The sequence below is a fragment of the Chelonia mydas genome, chromosome 5 (assembly GCF_015237465.2).
Source record: "Chelonia mydas isolate rCheMyd1 chromosome 5, rCheMyd1.pri.v2, whole genome shotgun sequence".
In the NCBI taxonomy this organism is placed as follows: domain Eukaryota; kingdom Metazoa; phylum Chordata; order Testudines; family Cheloniidae; genus Chelonia; species Chelonia mydas.
The window spans coordinates 84,957,532-84,980,053 of record NC_051245.2 but is presented as its reverse complement, the minus strand read 5'-3'; the positions used below and the strand labels follow the sequence as shown (position 1 = coordinate 84,980,053).

The following is a 22,522-nucleotide window of genomic DNA, read 5'->3' as shown; positions in this document are numbered from 1 at the left end:
TGGAACCCAAATAACTTTAACTCTGCTCAGTAGTGACATTGTAGAAAATATATGGAAAAAAAAAGATGTTATCTATAAAAATCGGTTTGATTTAATCTGGGACAGCAAACATTACAATGCCTTAACCATAATCCTTTGGTTTATGACTGCATGTCATTATTACAAGGCAGACTCAAGGCTGATGAGGTGACTGAACTGTGCATGTCCATGCTATACAAAGTGTTTGGTAAAATATGGAAAACACACTGTAAAAAAAAGAAATATTTTGTTTGGTTAGTTGAGGCGTGGTCCAAACCCCAGTCAAGTCAATAAGTCTTTCTGTTAATCTTAAAAGTAGTTGGATCAGGTCCTAAAGGAATAAGCAGAGTATCTATTTTATTTTCTAGAATTTTTGGTTGAGAAGTCCTCAGATCTGATTACTATTCATTGAACCTGGTACCAATAATACTAACCTCATACTTTTCTTTTCATACCTTTACCATATATAAAATTGTCCATTCATTTCAGGACACTACATATAATTTAAGGACATTTCTAATACAATTCTAATGTCATTTAGGACATTTCTTGGCTCTGCCAAACATTAGTAGCAAAAGTAAAAGCACCGTCAACCTTCTGTACTCAACACTGTTAACAGAAAACATTCCAGAATTTGCCCTAAAACTGCAGACTTTAGCATCACCATTTAAGCAGGCAACCTTTGATTAGCTGTTGTTTTAGTGGTTTTAAGGAAGTGATTTGTGTGGACAATACCTCATTAATCATCTGCCATATTGGGTCGAGGATGCCATCATTTCAGTTGTTCTATATGTGACTGCAGGTTCTGTAGTTATAAATCCCTTATCCTCGGTGGGAAGATTTAAGTAGTTTTATTCCACTAAATTTGGAATTTGTCTGTTCAGGCTCTTAAGGCCCTTGCAAAAGAAACATATTCAGAATTTAACCAGAGAAGACAAAGGATGGGTTCTCTTTTTTCTGAACAAGTCACTAATTGAAATTGAATCACTGAATGATATAGCAAAAAACCATTTTCAGGACCAAAGAGAAGTTCCTTCATCTCTCTTCTTCCAAAGAAAAAAAAATACCATCAGAAAACTCCCACAGGATAGAGTCTCACAGGATAGCTATTTAAAGGAATGTCACTGGCATATATTTGTTCCAGCACCATTTGTGGAAACTGAAATTCTACTGAGAGTTTTGTGTCCCCAAATTCACATTATCAGACTTGCTTGACTTCTCTGAAGTTTATCCTTCTGAAGAGAGAAAACTGTTAGGCTTTCTAGCAGCTCAGTAGAAAAGTTCTGAGAAGTCTGCAAGAGCCAGGAACAAAACCTGGATTTGCTGACTCCAAATCCATAGTACTCAATTTCAAGGTTTTCTATTGACCATATAATGTACATCTTGAACAAAATAAAATGAGACTTACACAAGATAAGTGTCATTTTATTTCATTTTGGAGTGATTAAATTGTGTATGATTCTCCCACTGCACCTGAACCTTTAATAAAAACAGATTTTCTTAAAAAGAGCTTAAACAAGAACTAAACGTGATTTTCCTGAAAGAGCAGTTAGATAGATCAGCAGAAATAGTAAGGAGAAGTAAGAAAAACAATACTCTGATTAACATTAACTATATTTTTAATATCTTAATGTGGATTTTATTTTCCAGTTTTTCTGAAACACTGAAAATCAGTGCAAATGGTTCTCAGTCCATGAGCATATTGCGTTTTGAATGACAAACCAAAATGAAACCTGCCTTGGGGTACAACAGGAATTCAAGCCATGCAAATTCCCCATTTTCTCAAGCATAAAGGCAAAGCAAAAGCTGCGCTGCTGAGATCTATTTAACAAAGGGCTTCCTCACTTTGAACATGCTCCATTGGCAAAAGTGAATCATTGTAAAAGCCAAAAAGCCATAAAAATGCTCTTTCCTTGAAAATATGCTGTATGCCCTAAGGTATCCAAGTAGGTATCCATTCATAGATACTTGCATTAAGCAGCTTAGTAAACTGTTCTTAAAATGCTGTGCATCAATAGAGTATTCAAATATTTATATAAACTGTCACTACATAAGCTAATGTTATAAGTAGACAAGAGTTACTGATATTTTAAAACATCACTTTGACTTTTTCACTCAGCTCCTAACACTTTGTAGTAAAATGGAGCTTCTTTCGCTTTGATACTGTTTTCCTTGTGCACCCAAAAGTTCCACTGACTTTACTTTAGCATTGAAAGATTCAAAGTTAATTTAAAAAATGGTTCCTGTGAAGCCTTTATATTACCTCCAATAATTGCAGAGTCACTTCGGATTGCATTAGCTAAGGGCTCTCCCTCATCTATTGGTCCAGAATGATCTGCAACAGAAAAAAAAGGAAAATGATAGAAAGTAGAATTCTCAAGATACTTATATATGGTTAAGGTTCACACACAGTATGGAACTGGGAAGTTAGTATGGGTCTACATGGTTCTAAAGATCAGTGTTGTCAATCACACTATGTGAAGGTGAACAGGAAAGTGAAAATATTAAGAGGAAATGACAGAGGCTAGAAAAATGGAAGAGAAGAACAAACAGAACAGAGAACGTTTTCAATCCACCCCTGTCATGTACCCCCAGGTAAAAAAGACAGTAATGAATGAAGTTCTGAGAACTCTTGTGTTTTAGAGGGCAAAACAAGTGATAGCCATATGCTACCTGCAAATGAATGGGTTGTTTCACTTGATGTTGAGTCAGCTCCCGTTGAAGTACCGCAGTTAGATTCAGTGAAACGTCCCTTTACAATGACGGGTGCTGAGCTGGTATGGTGCAATGCAGCCTTCAAAGGAGCAAAGTGGTTGAACTGCACTGAAGATAGACATCCAATAAACCCCTGAGAGTTTGCCTTCATTGTGTCCTGATCTACATCATTACTTTCTGTCAATCAAAAGAAAAAGAACACAGTCATACTGCAAATGTACAAAATAAAGTGAAAGATGAATAATTGAATAATTAACCTGAATTCCTCTGACTACATTTATGCTACAGCAACATATGTAGATTTGCTGAATTCCTTTCTTGTCTGTCTTTAATGAAAAGACAGCCAGATATAGTCAACTTTTTTTAAAAATGGATGACAGTTGCTAGTCTGCTGAGGGACATGCAGTTAACTCACTATAGTAAGTTGCAAAGCAAAAAGACTCAAATGCAACTAAAATATTTAAATTAAAATGTATCTCTCTTTCATTCTGCAAAGAAATAAAGTACATTCATGAAAAATACATATTATACTAGGCTCTTACTCATAAATATGTACATTATTGGATCATATTATTTCTACAGATTCACTACGCCTTTCCATCATCAGCATATCTGTCAAACGAAAAAAAAAAAGCAGACCTCAGATACTGGGAACTCATACAGATGTCTTGCTTGTGAAATGTTAAAAATGAATATTGGTCCAATCCAGTGTACCTGTTAAACATGATACCTTTCCTACTTCACTAAAGGGAAAAAAACTACTAACTATCTCTTGGGTTACCTTCATAAAAAGTATGTGTCCTTTCAAAGCCCTCTGTCTACTCACCACCCAGCATTCCACTCTGGAATGTGGACAGAACTCATCTGTGCTGGCAAATTTAATTTAAAAAACAAATTCTGGGTAACACATAATATTAATTGTCCCAAAGATATGCTTACAGAAAATAAGTTTCTGAGCTCTGTCCAAGTTAAATCATGCAGTCACAGCCTCTGTATTACCAAATATTACAAAGTTGATCGAATGTATGCTCAGGATAAGCATAGAAATTAGCTCATAACCTTTACAATGTAGGAAGTTGTTACCATTATTTCAGCAAATACCTATACATTAGTTTGTCGCTATGTATTGATGAATGGGATGACCAACTCAGTCTTAACATGTGAAATGAAAACTGGGATAGGATGTGGCAAAGTATAAAACTTAACACCTTCATCAGACACTTTCTGCTTAATTTGAAACAACATTTTAAATAAACATTACTGGGACCTCAGCAAGACACTGCTTGCTCATTTCAAATGACAGATTCTATAAAAAATGTGGTAAAATTAGCCAGCTCCATTATGGAGACTCATCTAAAGAACATGGTGGTTAAATGGCCAGTAGCTGGTCTACACTCGTGTTCCCACCATTACTAACATTGGAGCTGCACTGATGGTATGGCAAGTGGTGGGAAACAGCCAAAAGTCATGCCTAGAGCTGCTAAAATGGGTGAATTTGCCTCACCGCTATGCGCTCTTTAATAGGTTGGGGGCCGTGTCAGCACAGCACCATCAGAACTGTTGGAATATACCCTTACCAATGAAGTTGAGCAGCTCAAGAGAAGAATCATACAGAGAAGCCCTTTAAGCTGGAGAGGGGAGAAAGATTGTCTCAAGATGCGTATGAAGGAGAAACCCTTTGTCTAACTGTGAGTACGATGGAAAAACTGAGTAGGATAGAAAACCTCGCATCCTTTGCCATTATAATTAATTTGGTGTTAGGCAGCCAATGTGCTTTTCTAAATAGAAACAGATTTGGATATTTAATAATCCTTGTGTGAATTTCACTCATTTACTCTCCCAAACAAAATAACATATCTGAAGTCTAGTCTTTACTGGCCATTTGTAGTAATGGCATGTTTTTGAAAATAATGTGTGGCGGGTGGGTGGGTGTGTGTGTGGCGGGTGGGGGGAGGAGGGATTAGTTTTGTGGTACGCTGTAACTCTGCATTTTTCACATAGGTATTTTATACCAGCATTTCAGCTCATTTGCTGAGTGTATTTTGAGATGATTCATAGAATAAAAATAAAATTATCCCACCTACACTACCTCCTTCTACAAAGAGCTTGTTTTGAATTCTGCCTCATCTATTTGTCCTCAATGGAGTGCAGAAGGTTAGCAGACACACAAATCTTAAGAGAACACTTTAAAAAAGGAACTAGTGCAATCAAGAGACTTCTGTTTGACCTCTCTCCTTGACAATTTCCAACTATGATGATGATAATCAAGGTTTCACAGGTTTCAAATTCCTGTCAAGTGTAATTTTACGTTGAATTATTTTATTTGCTTGACTTTTTACAGTCTGTCTAGACCTTCATGACTGTCACTTAGCAAAACAGAAGCACTATTCATTTTTGACATTCAGAGCAAAAATTTTAAATGAGGCTGTAAATGGTGCATTAAAAACACACTTGTACAAAATTCTGCATTTATACATAGTTTTGTGGGCACAATGGCTGCATGGACATTTTGGCTGACACAACTATTATACCCTCATATGAAAGTGTGGTCTAAACAGTCAGCATTGATCCACTAGCATGAGTGGATATATTTCCATTGAAGTGAGTGGAGTTATATCTGTGTCTGCAGGGGGTACATCTGGCTGCATGTTTGTAACATAGATATTTTCATTTACATTGTGAAATTTTCAAAACATGAAAAAAACCAGAATATATAGAATAACTTACATAAGGTTCTGGTGAAACCATCTAAAATACAAATTGTAGTGCTACTAAATATTGGAAAGTGGGTGGAGTATACTGGCCAACTATTGTGCTGGAACAAAAGTATTAGAAAGTTAAAAATATTTGTATTATTTATTACTGATAAGTAGTTGCTGTGAGGATGCTCAATTTAATATTCTTTCATTGCATAATCACTTTTCTGGGCCTGGGATTTCTTCACTATAGTTCTAGGAGTACTACGACAATTCCAGAACGCTCTTCCTTCTCTAGTTACAAGAGTAAAACATGTTTACTTCTGACAAAAATTATCAGTAGGAAAAGCAGCTGATAAACAGGAAACTATAGGATATTTCATGAAACTTCTTGCTGCTTTCACTAACAATCTAAATGCTAAAGCCCAGAAGCGAAGAGAGTAACAAATGGTTACATGGCTTTATTTTAAAAGATGTCACTTCCCACACTCATGCAAGAAATAATAAGATTAAAATAAAACATAGCAAGCACATATTCTGCCAAGAGAATTTCCCTTAAACTGACACATCTTGGCTAAATAGACCTGAATAGTTAGGTTTATGTCCAGTACTGCAAGTTTGTAGAAACTTTTTCTCCAGAAAAAGTTGTATTGTTCATTTTGTTGCATGTGTGCCTAGACTAGATTCGCTGACTAAAATGAGTAAAAAATCTGGTGAAATAATAAGAGTTTAAAATATGTCCCATATGAACTCTCTGGATGACACCTACATATACAGTAAATGACGGCAGCTATATACGAGACTGAGAACATATTTTACCAGTGTCTCAGAGATGCATAGTAAAATTGGGTACTACATACTCACGGCAGAGACACATTGAATTCCAATTATGTGAAAACTGCAAATTTTTGCCATAACAGGTTTTTTTTTTAAAACCAGCCTTTAAATGCCATTCTACTGTGGGTTTTAAATAGCAATGCAGGGCTGATGGACAGAAGTAGGATTTTTTTAAGCAACTATTGATTAGCAGCTGTTTCACTGCAGCATTTGTATGGGTGCATGCAAACACTATGGTTTTAATAGGCTGATTTTATTAAGAGTTTGAATCCTTCCCTTACTCTTCTCTTTAACCTCTCACTCTCCTCTGGCTCTTTCCCCTTGCCATACAAGCATGCACTAGGCTCTCATAAGAAACAAAATAAAAACACACCCTTGACTCTCCACGTGTCTCTGCAACTACCACCCCAGCTCTCTTCTGCCTTTCGTCTCTAAGATTATTGAATGCACTGTCTACAAGTTTTAAGTGGGAGGGAGGGATAGCTCATTGGTTTGAGCATTGGCCTGCTAAACCCAGGGTTGTGAGCACAATCCTTGAGGGGGCCATTTAGGGATCTGGGGCAAAAATTGGGGAATGGTCCTGCTTTGAGCATGGGATTGGACTAGATGACCTCCTGAGGTCCCTTCCAACCCTGATATTCTATGATACGTGGAGTTCCTCTCCTCCAGTTCATTCTGAGACCCTCACATTCTGACCCTTGTCTGTTACTGAAACTACTCTCGCCAAAGTCTCTAATGACCTTGTCCTAGCTAATGTTCAGAACCAGTACTTAATCCTCATCCTTCTTGACCTGTCAGCTCCCTTGACATGACTGTAAATGATCTTCGTGAAATCATATCATCCCTTGGCTTCCATGCCTGTCCTCTACTGGTTCTCCTGCTTCCTCTGTAATCACCCCTTTTGTGTGCCCCATGGAGAATTCTTCTCATGAACCTACCAGCTTTCTGCAGGGATTTCTTTGGTCCCCTTCTCTTCTCCCTCTATGCCTTTTCTCTGGGTAATCTCATCTGCAAACACAATTCAACTACCATCTCTATGCTGACGACTCACAGATCTACCTCTCTGCTCCAGATCTGTCTCCTGTCCAAACCAAAATGTTGACCTGCCTAATATCTCCTTGTGGATATCAACTGTCAGCTCAAGCTCAACATGCCTAAAATAGCACTCCTAATAGTTCCTCTCCTCGCCCACCCACAGCCCTCCCTGCTATCTCCTTAATCACTGTGGACAACACAACCATCCTTCCTGTCACCAAGACCCTTAACCTGGATGCCATCTTCATCTTGCACCTCTCACTATGTCCTCACATCCAGGCTATATCTAAATCTCGTTGCTTCTTTCTGAGTACCTCTCTAATATACAGACCTTCGTATGCATCCACATGCACCCTCCAATCTCTCATCTTGATTACTGCAATGTCCTTCCTTCTGGCCTTAACATATGCAATCTTGCCTTGCTCAGATCCATTCAGAATACTGCTGCAAAGAACATTTTCCTAGCCTGTCCCTTGGACAATGTCACCCCTCTGTTTGCATCCCTCCATTGGCTCCTCTTCTCTAGAACATCAAACATAAGCTATTTGTCTTCACTTTCAAGGACCTTCATGGTCTAGCCCCATTCTATCTATCATCTCTCATTCAGATTAACTCCAATCTATGCTTGGTCCATGATGCCAGCCTACATTGTCCACTTGTTAAATTTTCTAACAAGCACTGTCATGCTTTCTCCCATGCTGTCCCTTACATTTGGGAGGATCTCCCCATAAACGTTCACAAAACTAACTCATTATCCACCATCAAAGCCCTCCTCTATCGTCTCCTTTGCTCTGATGCCTAAAAACACTTGACAACAGTTAGGGTGGTGGTGTGCTGAGCCCACAGCCTATCATGCTAATCAATATTGTCTCATTGTTAACTTGTACTTCCCTATCAGTCTGTCTGTATCCATCTGTTGTATCTTGTCTTGTACTTAGATTATAAACTCTTTGGGGCACGGACTGTGTTTTTTGTTCCATATTTGTCCAGCGCTTAGCACAATGGGGTCCTGATGCGTGGTACTGTACTGCTACAGTACATAAAGTCACTATATTTTACTTCTCAATGAAGCAGCACAATGGTCTTGAAACTGCATCACTTCTTTATTAATAAAAATTAACAATAATTAATAATCAACTCTTACTGTTCAAAGTGTTGTACAAATATTAATCATGTCAGACAAACATTATTCCCTTTTTAGATATGAGGAAACAGATTGAAAGTGTTAAATTCATCTAATTGACTATGGACAGCTACTAAGAGCTTATCTACACATAGAAATTGTACTGGTTTAAGTTAAATTATTTTAAAACCTGATTTAGTTAAATGGGTGAAAACTCCTTTGAGGATGCTTATAGCAGTTTAAAGCTCATTATATGGGTTTAGCTAGTGCCTGTAGATTTACAGGTCCAAGAAAGGGGTTCAATCAATTTAAGTGTGTTCACACTCAGAATAGCACTGGTTTAACTGAACTGACTTAAAAATCACACCTTTAGTTACCACTGTGTGTGTAAACAAGGTGTAAATAGAGCTTGTTGCGAACATACCCATATCTTGGTTGGGAGGGAAAGGATTACCACTCTTTCCTTGAGAAGAACTGCTTACATAGCTACCTGCCCTCACACAGGGATTGCCAGCCATCCCTGTCATGAGTCAAATGTCACCCACCCTTCTCAATGGTGGGGAACTTGTTGGGGCCAGAGGTGATTGGGACAGCTGTAGTTGAATGGGGAAGGAAAACACATACTGAGGTGATGCAGGTGTGTCCCTCCTCTTCAGAGTCTATAGCCACTCATTGGCTAGCCTAGGGAAGAAGCGGGCTGATTAGTCCCTTGCCCTCCCCTTTCATTAATTTAAAACCTAGCCCAGGCCATGTGAAGGCTCCTTTGGCTCCATTCAAGCAACAGCAAAATTTACTGTTGGACTGGGTTCTTTCCACTTCCCAGATCCTACCATTTTCTGGGTGCCAGAACAAAGAGGAATTGAAGTGGGCTCTGCACCTAGGAGAAGCAGCTCCTGGAGAGTAAATAGGAGCTCTAGGGCCTCTCTTCCCTGTGTTTGTAGGGTGCACGCCAAGTGAGGGGTGTCTGTCTTACCATGGGGATAATATCCCTGTTTCCCATCCTGGCAGCACAGGTGCTCCAGGAGTAGGAGCTCCGCTGGGGGAAGGTTGACAGTGCCTTGCACTTCCCACTTTGTCCCTATTTGCAGGTGAAGGATATGTGGAGCCGCTGCTGCCGTCATGGTCCTACTGTTGGGACTTGCTACAGTGCTGCTGCCCCACCCTCTCTCCCTGCTCATGAGCAGGGAAGTACGAGGCATGTGGGACACCTGCTACTGTTGATAGTGCATGCTCCCAGAGCCATTCAGAGCCATGCTCCCAGAGCCATACTGTTGATAGTTCAGGTGCATGCTCCCAGAGCCATTCAGCTGGGACCCGGCAAGATGTGGTGTCCCCTTCCCTCCCTCCACAGCTCATGGTGGGATGCTGTGGATCTCACTCAGTGAGGAAGGCAGCAGCCACAGAAAGGGACTTGGGGAAGTTGGCAGCTGCAGCTGCCTGTCCCTGCACAGCTATAGCTGGGGCAGGTGCTCCTGGGGGGAAGGGGAACTTTGGAGTGGCCAGGTGTTGTAGAGGAGGGTCTTCTCTCTCATGCTATGGAGGGTCCCAATCCGGTCTCCTGGATGCATTAAGAGGTGGGTGAGAACACCGCTTTATTGGGGGAATTGTGGGTTTAGGGTCACCATCCCATGGGGAACAAGATAATCAATTTCCTCAGGCCTTTGGAGTGGATACGAACCATGGGAAGGCTCTGATAAAGATGAAAAGTGGCAGGAGGAAGGGAGCAGGAGAGACCCATCCTGGATTGAGGAGCAGACTAGGACAGGGAGATCTCAGCAGACAGGAAGCAGGACCCCAGCTGGGGCCATTCACCTTGAGGCTGTAGACTGCAGATTTCAGCAGTTTGCCCCACTTGACAGGAGAGATCCATTGTTGCTGCCCCACCAACTTTAGATCTTTGGTATCTGACAGACTTGGGACTAGTTGAGAATTCAGTTGCCCCAAGGACAGGCAGTAATTATATGGCTTGCCTTACAGAGTTCAGACTTTTGAGCTCAGAAAGGGCTCCGCATCTGTGGCCCATCCCTAGGCACCAGGTGGTGAGATATGTGAAGTCACTGGTGCACTCTGGGTTAGCTCTCTCCACCAGGTAGCTGGCCTGTCCTTTGGTGAAAGGTTTCCCAGTCCCACACAGAGATTTCATTGTGAAAAACTCTTAGAGGAATGGTTCAGAGGTGACAGACACAGGAGAGAGGACAGGCACCCCATGATCATAGACATTCTTGCAAGGTTATTAAATGCTCTACCCAGGACATGAAGTTGTGGGACAGAGGCCATTTTATTTAAGGCAGCATTTGTTCTGGCCTTTTTTTGGCACTTCTAGGTGCCTCAGTCGGATGCGGACACATCCAGGCAAGCACTGGAATTATCAGATATACATTTGTCACCCACAGCAGAGTTGCTATGCTTAAGGTAGTCTAAAATGGACCAGAATGGAAAGGGGCTTCGGTGGTATAATGGGAATGTGTGACTGAATGCCTCTGTCCTGGCCATACAGAGCCAGGAGCTGGGCCCACTGTCTATTCATGGGGATGGCAGCTTCCTTACAAACTACCAGTTTGCTGAGGTAATGAAGAAAGCTTTGGCCTACAGCAATCTCAACTCAGCTAACTTTGGTATACATTCTTTCAAGATTGGGGCAGCAACACTGGCAGCATTGAAAGGTTTTGATTTTTGCAAGGTTCAGGCTATAGGATACTAGAAAACTAATTGTTACAGGACTTATGTCCACCCCACGAGAAAGGTTACTGGAAATGGCAATAAGCACAACTAAACTTGTCTGTTTCTGATTCCAGGGGCTATCCAAAGAATAGTCAATGTTTGGACTGTGGGCACTCTATAGAACATGGGGCTCACAAGGTGCTGGCCAGGTCAGCAGGTGGATAAGGGAAACCATGGAAGAAAGTGAACCTTGAGGTTACTATGATACTCTTGGAGACTGGTGGTTCTGTGGTCCAGCACAGGGACACTTGTTATAATTGGCCTGAGTTTTTCAGGTATAATGGAGTACATTTATCAGATGCAGGGTCTGACATGTAACTTAGGAATGTGAGAGAATGAATCGGGCAGGAGCTCTGATACAAGGCATTATGGTAGACAGGGGCATGACAAAGCAAGTTGCTGGTACCAACCAATGGCAGGTTTTCCAGTTCAGTCAAAATGATTAAAGAATGGTTCATAGAAGTAAAAGACCTGGGATTTTGCTGACGGGCCTTGTGCCCATGGAATAGGGGAAGATACTGTGACCTTCATCAGCCATCTTTAGTACTCTCTCCCCCTCACTGCGGGAGGGGAAGGGAGTGGCAGTAGGATACAAAAGAGTGAGTCGAGTCCTAGGGTTAGGCTGAGGAAAGTCTACCCTGAGTTATGCGTTGTACGGTAGGAGCCTGACAGATGATTGTATGGATGACAGAGCAGGTGGTGCCCTTCCCTGCATAAAGTTTAATAAAGGTGCAGCTTCCCTGTGTTTGTCCTCATTTGCTGCCATGTCTACATCAGTATGGCTTGGCTGAGCTGAAGTAAGTTACTTTGTCAGGAGAGAGCTATAAGCAGGGTGAGTTTAATATTTTTTCTGAACTGTGGGATACCTTGAGAACCAGCATCATCCTGGAATAAGGGGATAAGCCTCATTGAAAGAAGCCTTTTGCATTTTATCATCTGAACTCTGGATGCAATCAGTCTTTTGCCTACATTTAGCTAAATCCCAGTATCCTCTAGCCCTCAGTTTGCCTGTTTTGTCACAATATTACATAGATGAAATTGAAAATACTTTTAAATTGCAAGGCTTAGGTTTAGGGAAAGGAGAGAGAGAGACCTGGCATTTTTCAGTTTCTCCAGGAACCTAAGATTATTTTAAAGGCAGTGACCCTCAGATTTGCTTTTCATGAAAACACTAAGCTATATTTAACAGTGGGATAATTCAGACAAGTGCCTCAACACCCTGAAGATTATTTTCAAAAAGCCTTGTGTTTTCTGCTCAATAATAAAATCTTTTCTGATCAACACCCCAAAGCAAAACTAAGAACATTATGATTCAATATTTTGGTAGCCTTGCCCTTGTATATTCTTTGTTAGGTCATGTTCTACCATGTTACAGTTGGAGCAGCAGCTCATATTCTAAGCTTAGTTTGGACACTATATTTAAGAAAAAAAAAGTGAGCTGTACAGGCCACAGCTGATATTCGGTAATCTAGGTAATAATCAAACAGCCATAAACATTCATTTTATAAGGGCCCTGTCATAACCATAGGGGTAGCCTAAATTCCTCCTTACCTGTAAGGGGTTAAGAAGCTCAAGTAGCCTGGTTGGCACCTGACCAAAGAACCAATGAAGACAAAAGATACTTTCAAATCTGCGAGGAGGCGGGAGGAGAGGTTTTATTTTGGATTCTTTGTTTTTCTGTGCCATTCGCTCTTGGGACTAAGAGGGACCGGACGTCAATCCATGTTCTCCAAATCTTTCTAAACAAGTCTTTCATATTTCAAACTTGTAAGTAACAGCCAGGCAAGGAGTATTAGTTTATCTTTGTTTTCTCAACTTGGTGTAAGAGGAAAAGATGAGGGAAAGTATGACGTGCTAGAAGGCAACGCCATACACGCTGGTTCTAAGGGCACCAGGAGCAACCTCTCTCTAGCAGATTAAGAGGACACTTGATCACAGGCTATAAGTACCTACTCTGGGAGAAAACATTTGATTTTAGGTAGTTTTTTAAGGGCCTGTTCCACTGAAGAGAATGGGAGTCTTTCCAGTGGCTAGACATTGACACTATCAACATTCTGATTAGAAACAGGAAGCAACTAACAGTGGGGATAGTCTACCATTGGCATAGTTTACTGAGGGAAGAGGTTGAGTCATTTACATAGAAATTGGATGTTTTTCTAAAAAATATATTCTAGTTCATCAGAAGTATTTGGCCTCAAAAGTGTTTACTTACACAGGGGGGAAGAATAAATCCCTTCCACTGCAGGAATTAAGTAAGGGTCAATCTCCATAGTTTATGTTATCCAGGGAATCAGACTAAAATGATGATTGTAGCTTTAAATTCTATGAAATTCTCTGGCTGTATTCGCTACAATGAATGAGCTCCAAGGATCACTGTGACACTACCCCTCGAGCTTTCTCCCTAAGAAGAGTACTCCACAATACAGATGGATTCTGCTTTTATGTTAACACATTCTCAGGCTTTGTTATTTTCCAATAGATTCCATTTTAATTGCCAGGGGGGATGAAATACATAGTACACTCTTCCTTTCCCCAAGGAGGTCTACTCACTCCATTGAAAGGTATCTGCAGTGTGTGGAAACAGCAGCTGGGAGGAATGCTGCAGAGATGGTTGACTCCCACCTCTTTCCATGACAATCAGCCATAGCCTGTTTCTACACTCTCAATTAAACCAATTTAAAGCCAATGAAATTTTGATTGGAATCAAACCCATCTGATTAGAAGAAAGCCTTAGCCAAATGGACTTGTAAGTCCTTAAAGTATCCTGTGAGCCAACTGCTTTGTGCTGCTCTTGTGATTCAAAGCCACTAGAAAACTGAGGAATTCCCCTTCTCTGGTCCTGCACCAAATGCAGGTTGGCTGAACAAGAGAATCTGTCCCTTAATTTCAAAATTTGGTCAAAATAGATTGTTACTTCCCCTAGAATTTATGTCCCATGCTTTAACATCAAACTGATTTTTGCAAATAAATGATCAACTCCTGAATATGAGGTTTTATAATGGAAAAGCTGTCAAATCCTTAATTCCTGTACCTGAATGGTGGCACTATGATACTATCATTACTTTGCAATCGAAGTGCATGTTTGGCACTGGGAAATTACTACTTTTCAAAGACTTAAGTAATGATTCAGATGTGATGATTGTTTGTCCTATTGTTGTTTTTAAAGCAGAATCTATTTCGTGCATTTTTATCTCTTACTATATATTTCTGCCAATGCTGCCTTCTACACAGATGACACTTTCAGAATGCTCACCCCTCTTTTGTGTTTGTTGCCCACAAACATTCATGCATTTTGACTTTTACTGCTCTAAGCCAATAATAATACAGTACAGGAAAAAGATTCAGTGTATCTCCAGGGAGTTGTCCTGTGCAGCGATGTTACATTCACCTTATACAGAAAGCATGCTCTCAAAATTATGCATTTCAGCTGGTATTGTTTATATGATGCTTTTACAAGTTACACATCTCTTTACATGTCTCTAAAATCAAACCCATCCATTGTCCCAGTTCCCTAACTTGTGCTGTTCCTTCCCTAACTTTGTTTTAGGGGCATTCCAGATACTGGTCCATGGAGACTTCAGTCTTGTACTAAGACAGATAATGAACATATCTTGATTTTGAGATGTTTCCTATATACCAAAGCTTACTTCAGCTAATGCAAGGTGTTATGGGATATTTAACACAGCAGAACAGCAGTACAGTAAATTTGGCCAATATAACTGTTATATTATTTGTGCTTAATGAAAACATGGTGCAGATAACAATATTATTAATATGATGTATGCACTTGCCAGCATATATTGGTCAACACTAATTATTACTATGGGTATTAGTATGCTTAGATTAATCTACACAAGATTATTAAATTAATCACATAAGTGATGTCAAAGTCAAATAATTCTGAACGAAGGCATCCACAATTACTATTGTGAGTCTCTGTGGTTTTATGTAAGGATTATCCTGAACAATCTATCTTTAAAAAAATATGTGACAATCACAGTGTATATCAACACATTACAATGCAGGATTTATGGCCAACCTGAAGCTAGTATAGAGTCAGTTTAGCCCAACAGAATCTATACAGTCCAAAATTAAACCTAGAGGAGGGCAGAGAAACTAATAGTGTTAACAAATTAAGACCTCGTTTATCCCAAGAGGAGGAGGGGAACTGAATTCAGCTTTCACAATGCCTTTAATGTATGTAAAGCTTTTAGATATGATAACCTTTGAATACATGTCTGTAGACAAATAATTATTTCCAAGTTTACCACACCAGCCCAGTGGCAGAATGGACATTTTGAGATCCAGGCTTTACCTCTCAGTGGAACTTATAGTTTGTATTCCATCTTCATCCTCAGACAGTATTTCTGGACCTGTTACTATTCCAGAAATACTGATTTACCAAAGCTGTGATGTTATTCCCAAATGTACTGTACCACAAGGAGCACATTAGACACTAGGCAGTAAAGTACCTTTAAACTAAGCCTTGTAAAACTGTGTTAAGAAACACTTTTTAAAACTTCTGTTTATGGGGAGGTAATGTATAAAACACAGAAAGTGTACCTATAAACCTATAGAAGGAATATAAAGTAAATATATCCCATATACTATTCATGGGGGAATTCTGCACCACAGTGTGTGCTCAGAATTCATGCCCTAAGCAGATTTCTTTGCTTTCTCATCATTTGCTGCAGGGAAGCAAAGGAAAGCCTCAAGAGTGGTCACACATCCTTCCCCAGCAGTGCAGGCGCGTCATTTCCAGCCCGGAGAAGCCAGCAGAGAGGCAAATCATGGGGGTGGGAAGGGCTGGAGGTGCCCATGGGTATAGATGGGGTAGAAGGCAAACAGGCATGGGGGGGGGACATGTGAGGTCATGTACCACTACCCACTTATTCTGAGAGTGAAGAGCTGCCCAGGTGAGGGAGGGTGCCGCTGGGCTCGTTGACTCTGTAGCTGCACATTGCCTCCTGGGTCCTAGTGCCAGTCTCCTTCTATGTGTGCTGGGCACTATCCTGTTTTCTATACAAGGGTGAGTGCCCGCGTGGGGCAGGGCAAGGGGGGTGGGGTGGGATGGAGGGAAGAGACAGTGAAGGGGGGATGAGATAGGACAGGGGGAAGGGGATGTGGGAGTGAAGGGAGAGGTATGGGGCAGGGGACAGTGGGGAGAGGAATGGGGGATGGAGCACTGGGGAGAGGATGGGGCAGTGGGATGGGATGAAGAAGAAAATAGGGTAGAGGAATGGGGAGAGCGGGAGTCTGGCATGTGGCATCCCCTTAGCAGCAGCAGCATCTGGGGCTCCCCCATTAAGCAGGCCCATTGAACCCCCACACTAACGAGTCCCCCCATGCCTGCACCTGGACCACCTGCTGATCCCCCCCCACACCCAGACCCCCCCATGCTGAGCCCCAACTACCTCCACCTGGATGCCCCTGCGGAGTCCCATTACCCCTGCACCCAGAACCCCTGTGCATCCAGATCCCCAATGAGATGCTTGCACACAGACTGCCCCACACAGAATCTTGGGTTGCCAACCCTCCAGGATTGTCCTGGAGTCTCCTGGAATTAAAGATTAATCTTTTATCAAAGATTATGTCATGGGATGAAATCACCAATAATTTGTCCAACCAAAGTTGGCAACCCTAAGAAAACCCTCTCACCCCACACCTGGATTCCCCCCCCACACACACACACACTAATCTCCTCCACACTTGGATCCTGCTGGGATGAGCCTGCCTACCCATACCTGGTGCACCTGGAATTTAGGACAGGGCCTGACGTGTTTCTGAGGCAGGCCCAGCCCTTGTGCTGTGTCAGGGTCACATGCAGCCTCGCCGCTGAGTCCCTGTTCCAGGGGAGGTCTGCAGGGTAATTTCCCACCTCTGTGCAGCCAGTGGCCTGTGCTGGAGCATGCCACATTTATTTTTTGACAAATAAAATTAGCAGAATTTAAAAATATTGTGTGCAGAAATGTTTTAAAAAATTGTATTTACTTTTTGGTGCAGAATTCCCTCAGGAGTAATATAGCAATCTGAGGTGAAAACTCAATTCCTGATCTGTAAAAATGTCACAAGTTTCTAGATTTAGGATCAGCCATACTTGCATTCCACACAATGATAATTTTAAGCAAACAGATACACTTCAACATTAATTTCTAAAAGAATGAGCTTGTAAATATTGGAGGATGGACATTTTGAGTTAATCACAAAACAATGAAAAAGGTCAAAGTCGTGTTATTTACTAAACAGTTCTGTTTCCACATTCTTGTGTCAAAAATTGCTGGAAGAGAAAGACGTACAAAACTAAACATCTCATGATAATGAGATATAACAACATTCAGTATTCTAACCACTTTACTAACAAAGGAAATAGCGTTCCCTTCAAATTCTTCCCACTCCCACCCCTTTCTCTGTCAATCTGGTCTCATAACAAATAATATGAAAAAAAGACTGTCTTTGAGAATTGTTATCATCCTTCTTAGCTTCTTTAATTAAACATAACTGACAGCGATAATAAGAATGGCAACTGGGGTTAGGTAAATTCCACCTAGAACATTATTACAGAGAAAAATAACAGGCAGCTATTGACTATAAGGTAGCTATAAGTCACTACTGGATGAATGACTTGGTCACTCTCCATAACTTAATTAATTTAAAAAAACCCAACACTGCACATTTTATTTTACAACACCTTAACCCTAGCTGCATTGTTCAAAATCAAATTAAAGGAAGAGTCTCTGACACATCAACTAATTACTGATTAATCCTGGGTCTATACATACGATTTGATCATGATTTCATTTTCCAAGAGTGTAAGAAAAATGCCATGTTTCATTACGCTTGATTGCAAAATGAGAGAGATAAGTGTGAAATTATTTTTAATGGAATCCACTTGCTCATCTCTCAAGACGCACTTACCCACAATTATATGTGCACTTTGAAGTTTCTACATTGATTGTCACTCACTGTCTAATTAAATCTAAGACAATGAATGTCTCTCAATAAGATTAGGGCTATTATTTTTTATGTGGCATGATGACATTTTGATCCATGTTTCAGAAAAAATGTGTGGTGTTCTACTTACCTAAAATCTTGCCAAGTACAAGGGATTTGATTGCATTGAATTCTGTACCTGAAGACAGAACGAATTGCATCCTTTCATTCTGGTTAATCTGCAAAATTGTTCAGTGAGAAACAGAAGTAGCATAATGGAAAAGAATTCAGTTGGGATGTGTAGGTAGCGGAGAGAATGAGAAAAGGTGAAAGAAAAAGAGGAGAAAAGAACAACTTGTCATTCATACCATAAAGGTTAGGATAGCAATACTAAAAAGTGAATCAGCCATTAAAAGGTAGATAATTTTATAAACAACATGGTATAACTTCTTCAGAACACTATGATTATGGCTGAGATACATTTAAGCATTCCCACCTTAGTATACAATTCTCCTTTTTCTAAACCATTTACATAACACCTTTGTATTCATCTATAGGCAGAATATAATTGGTAAGCCCTGTGAAGAGATGCATAAGGCTTTTTTTAAAAAAATAAAAGCTCTCACTTATCTCAGAATGAAACTTTAAACATGAAACAATTAAATGTTATGCAGTGAATGCTGTGCTCCCAGAGCCATTACATAAATTGCTTGCCTTGAAATGCTGGTGACAGTGCATAAGTGCATCATCCAGTTCTTATCCAAATATATTATTTGATTTGTAACGTTCAGAATCATCAACATTTATTTTACAATAGGGCCTTTTTCCAATGCCAGTTTCTACAAATACGAATTGTTAGCTAATCTTCCAGTTTCCCTAGAAACCATGAATCAATGTAGATACAAACACATTTTCCTAGCAAGTTTTTCCCTAGTCCTAAAGCAAGTGCTGAGCAAATAAGAAAATAAGGGGTTCAGGTACTCATCTTTGAAAACCAGACCAAAAACTTTGTTTTAAATTATTGTTAAATTGCTACAGTGCATTAGTACTGCTCTCTTGTACCCTCATTAAAATAAACAAAACAATTGACAACTTTTATCTGTTGGGGCAATTAGTTGGGTGTTCCACATTCACACAATCTAGGTTGAACTAGAAAATATTTCATTGCCGACTGAAATGAAATGAGAAGGTGGAAGTGACCTTTTAAAACAGACAAGGTGAATGTCAAAGGATCGTTTAGCCTAGACTCTCACTTTTCAGCAAGAGTCTGTCATGTTTTGCTTTATTTCCTTGAGATATTAAATTACAATTTATGTTAGAGGTACTCCTTTTATTGCACTTATTTATTTCATTTTGCTTTGAGTCTTGTTCCATTTGATGACAACCCACTTTTTCGCTTAACTGAATTACCTCTACAAAGAGCATTTCCTCCTCCCTGTTAATCTTGACATGGTGAAGCAGCCCGTCAGCCATGCTTTTGACACTGATGCTAAAGACATCCGGATCTTGATGGCTATCTAGCTTGTACCTAATCTGTAAACTTCCTGAAGGGATGGAGTAAGATATTTTAGTTTCAGAACTAAGGTATGTACAAAATAGCTAGTGTAGATCATAAATACAATACTTCCTCTTTTGAGACATGCATAATATGAAAAGTTGTACAAATGTCTGATTAACTTAAAGGAACAGCTTAAATAACAGACAAATACAAACATGAAATGAAAGAAAGAAAGAAATAGAAACAATGACTGGAAACAATGGTTGGTCTGGATTACAAAATTAAGATATGCCAGTGCACAGCAAATTTCCACTATGTAGCCTCATAAAAGAGTTAATGTTGCAGTTCATATCAACAGTGGTGCCCCAAATATAAGCCATAATACAGGGGAGAGAAAACTACGGCCCCCAGGACAGATCTGGTCCATCAGGACTTTCAATCTGGCCCACGGGATTGCCAGCCCCGTGGCGCAGTGGGGCTAAGGCAGGCTCCCTGCCTGCCCTGGCCCCACGCTGCTCCCGGAAGCAGTTGGTACCATGTCCTTACAGCCCTTAGGTGCAGGGGGGCCAGAGGGCTCCATGCACTGCTCTTGCCTGTAGGCACTGCCCCTCGCTGCTCCTATTGGCTGGGAACCACGACCAATGGGAGCTTCTGGGGTGGTACCCGCAGGTGAGGGCAGCAGGTGGCGGAGCCACCTGCCACACCCCAGCCCCAGGTGCCACTGCTGGACATGCTGGCCACTTCTGGGAGCAGCACGGAACTAGGGCAGGCAGGGAGCCTGCCTTAGCCCCGCTGCGCGCCGCTGCCACCCCAGAGCCACTTGAGGTAAGCGGCGCAGGGCCAGAGCCTGTACCCTGAACCCCTCCTGCACCCCGCACCCCAACCCCGTGCCCTGAGCCCCCTAGCCCCCTGCCTTGAGCCTCCTGCCGCACCCCTCCTGCACCCCAACCCCCTGCCCTGAGCCTCCTCCTGCACTCCGCAGTCCCTGCTGCACCCCAACCCCCTGCCCTGAGACCCCAACTCTGACCAAAGCCCCCTGCTGCACCCCTCCTGCACCAACCCCATGCCCTGAGCCTCTTCCTGCACCCTGCACCCCTCCTACACTCCAACCCCTTGCCCTGAGCCCCTTGCTGCACACCACATTGCCTCCCACATCCCTCACTCCCTCCTGCACCCCAACCTCTTGCCCCAGTCTTACATTCATGGCCCTACATTCAATTTCCCCACAAAGATGTGGCCGTCGGGCCAAAAAGTTTTCCCACCCTGCCGTAATATCTAGCACGGTTCATGAACCAATAACTGCTTTACAGCCTCTAAAACTCATAGTGATTTATCATTTGGTAAGACCGGGAATAAAATCATGATATTCTTCTACACTGCGATCAGTGTAATAGCTCTGTTCCTGTTTATCAAATGTTCTGAGCATAATGGTTTTAAGAAGTGACAGAGCTTAGGACCTTATGCTTCAGAACACAGACCTACACATCATTTGAGCTGGAGAACCGCTATTAGCTGTAGAAGTAGGGCTTTTTATCCAACAGAAAGCAATACAAGTCCCAAACACCTGAGCAGGTCTAATTTATCTATTCACTGAAGGGCAGTGGTATAACATTAACCAATGTATTGTGTAAGGCAGACAAAATACTTAGAATTAGGAAAACTAGAGAAAAGATTTGAAAACAAGGATACTGGACAAAATTAACTGCTGGCCTAAATGGGCACAGCTCCACTGACTTCAACTAACTTATGTCCATTTTGGCCAAAAGTATATTTGGCCAACTGTATTAGCTTGCAAAAATGCCTTGGGTCTAGCATGGCATAATATGAAGTTAAGATAAATACACTGTAATATTGATTATCATAAAACTACGTGTTTCTATGCTTTGGAAGAATGTTATAGTAAACATCTGTCAAGCCTAACCAGACAGTTTATGTCAAAATAAGCAAAGAATTTAATTTAGGATATTTTTATATATTACCAAAGGATTTCCAGCATTAATCAAACAAATACTTATTTCCTACATGGATTAAACAAATACTGGAGGAAGAAATCATTTAAATCATGTATTGCTGCAATAATTTTTCATGGGGAAAGCATTTATTTTTTGGCTTTGCTGAAAAATAAATCTTGCACCTAAAGAAAGTGACAATGGGAAAAACATCCTTTGGTTGGGAGTCAGGTCTGAGAATCAGAAGAAATTCTAAGTTGTTACAATAGCTCTGAAATTCAGTTGTAATTTTATTCATTTGGTTTTGTTGCTGTTGTTGAACACTCACCGTTTTTGGCAAGAATAACCGAGAGATACTCCTTGTAGAAGGAGCTCACATAAAGCAGTAAGCTTGGGGTCCGTGTTGTCCGAAAGGTAAACGTAATCACCTCCCTGATCAGAGTCATGTCAGCGTAGAAAGAAGAAGCATGAGAACTGGAATTTTTAGCTAAGGTGTAATATTCTTGAAAATTGTACACCACTGAGGTGCCAGCTCCAAAATAGGCAGAAATCTCTGAAACAATATGTAATTCAGTTTTGTTAACATCCTGCAATCAAATATTAAGGATTTTCTTTTTTTACAGAAAGGATTTTTAAAATATTCATAGCTACTATGATTAAACTGGAAAAGAAGTATCTGCAGCACTGTTGATCAGCATGGTAGATAAGAATATGGCCCAGGATTGCCCTCTCCACAACCAATCCACACATAGAGGGGACCCTCTACACACAGATTTCCCCTTCCTTGTGAAAGTGTGTGTGTTCAACCACTTCTGCTGTACTATCCTGCCCTCCTTCAGACTGTGTGTAGGGTGCTCTCTGATTTAGGATTTGATGTTGGAGGAGGGGGCAGAATGGATAGGATGGGGCACAGAATGTCCCCCTTCAATCCCTGTAGAAATTACCTGCTACAGATAACACAGATTGGAGCTATCTTCTCTTTTCCACATAGCCCTCAGAC

The 22,522-nt window shown here is 41.0% G+C and overlaps 1 protein-coding gene across 1 annotated transcript in view; it reads right to left on the bottom strand.

Annotated features, from left to right (window-relative positions):
• CNTNAP4 (contactin associated protein family member 4) overlaps positions 1 to 22,522 on the bottom strand; it is a 304,543-nt gene that overhangs the window by 9,266 nt on the left and 272,755 nt on the right. The window contains exons 19-23 of the mRNA XM_007066427.3: positions 21,851 to 22,075; positions 19,486 to 19,619; positions 18,227 to 18,314; positions 2,692 to 2,910; positions 2,282 to 2,353 (exon numbers count right to left, since the gene is read on the bottom strand). Coding sequence (XP_007066489.2) covers positions 2,282 to 2,353; positions 2,692 to 2,910; positions 18,227 to 18,314; positions 19,486 to 19,619; positions 21,851 to 22,075 — 738 coding nt within the window. The remainder of the gene's footprint in view (positions 1 to 2,281; positions 2,354 to 2,691; positions 2,911 to 18,226; positions 18,315 to 19,485; positions 19,620 to 21,850; positions 22,076 to 22,522) is intronic.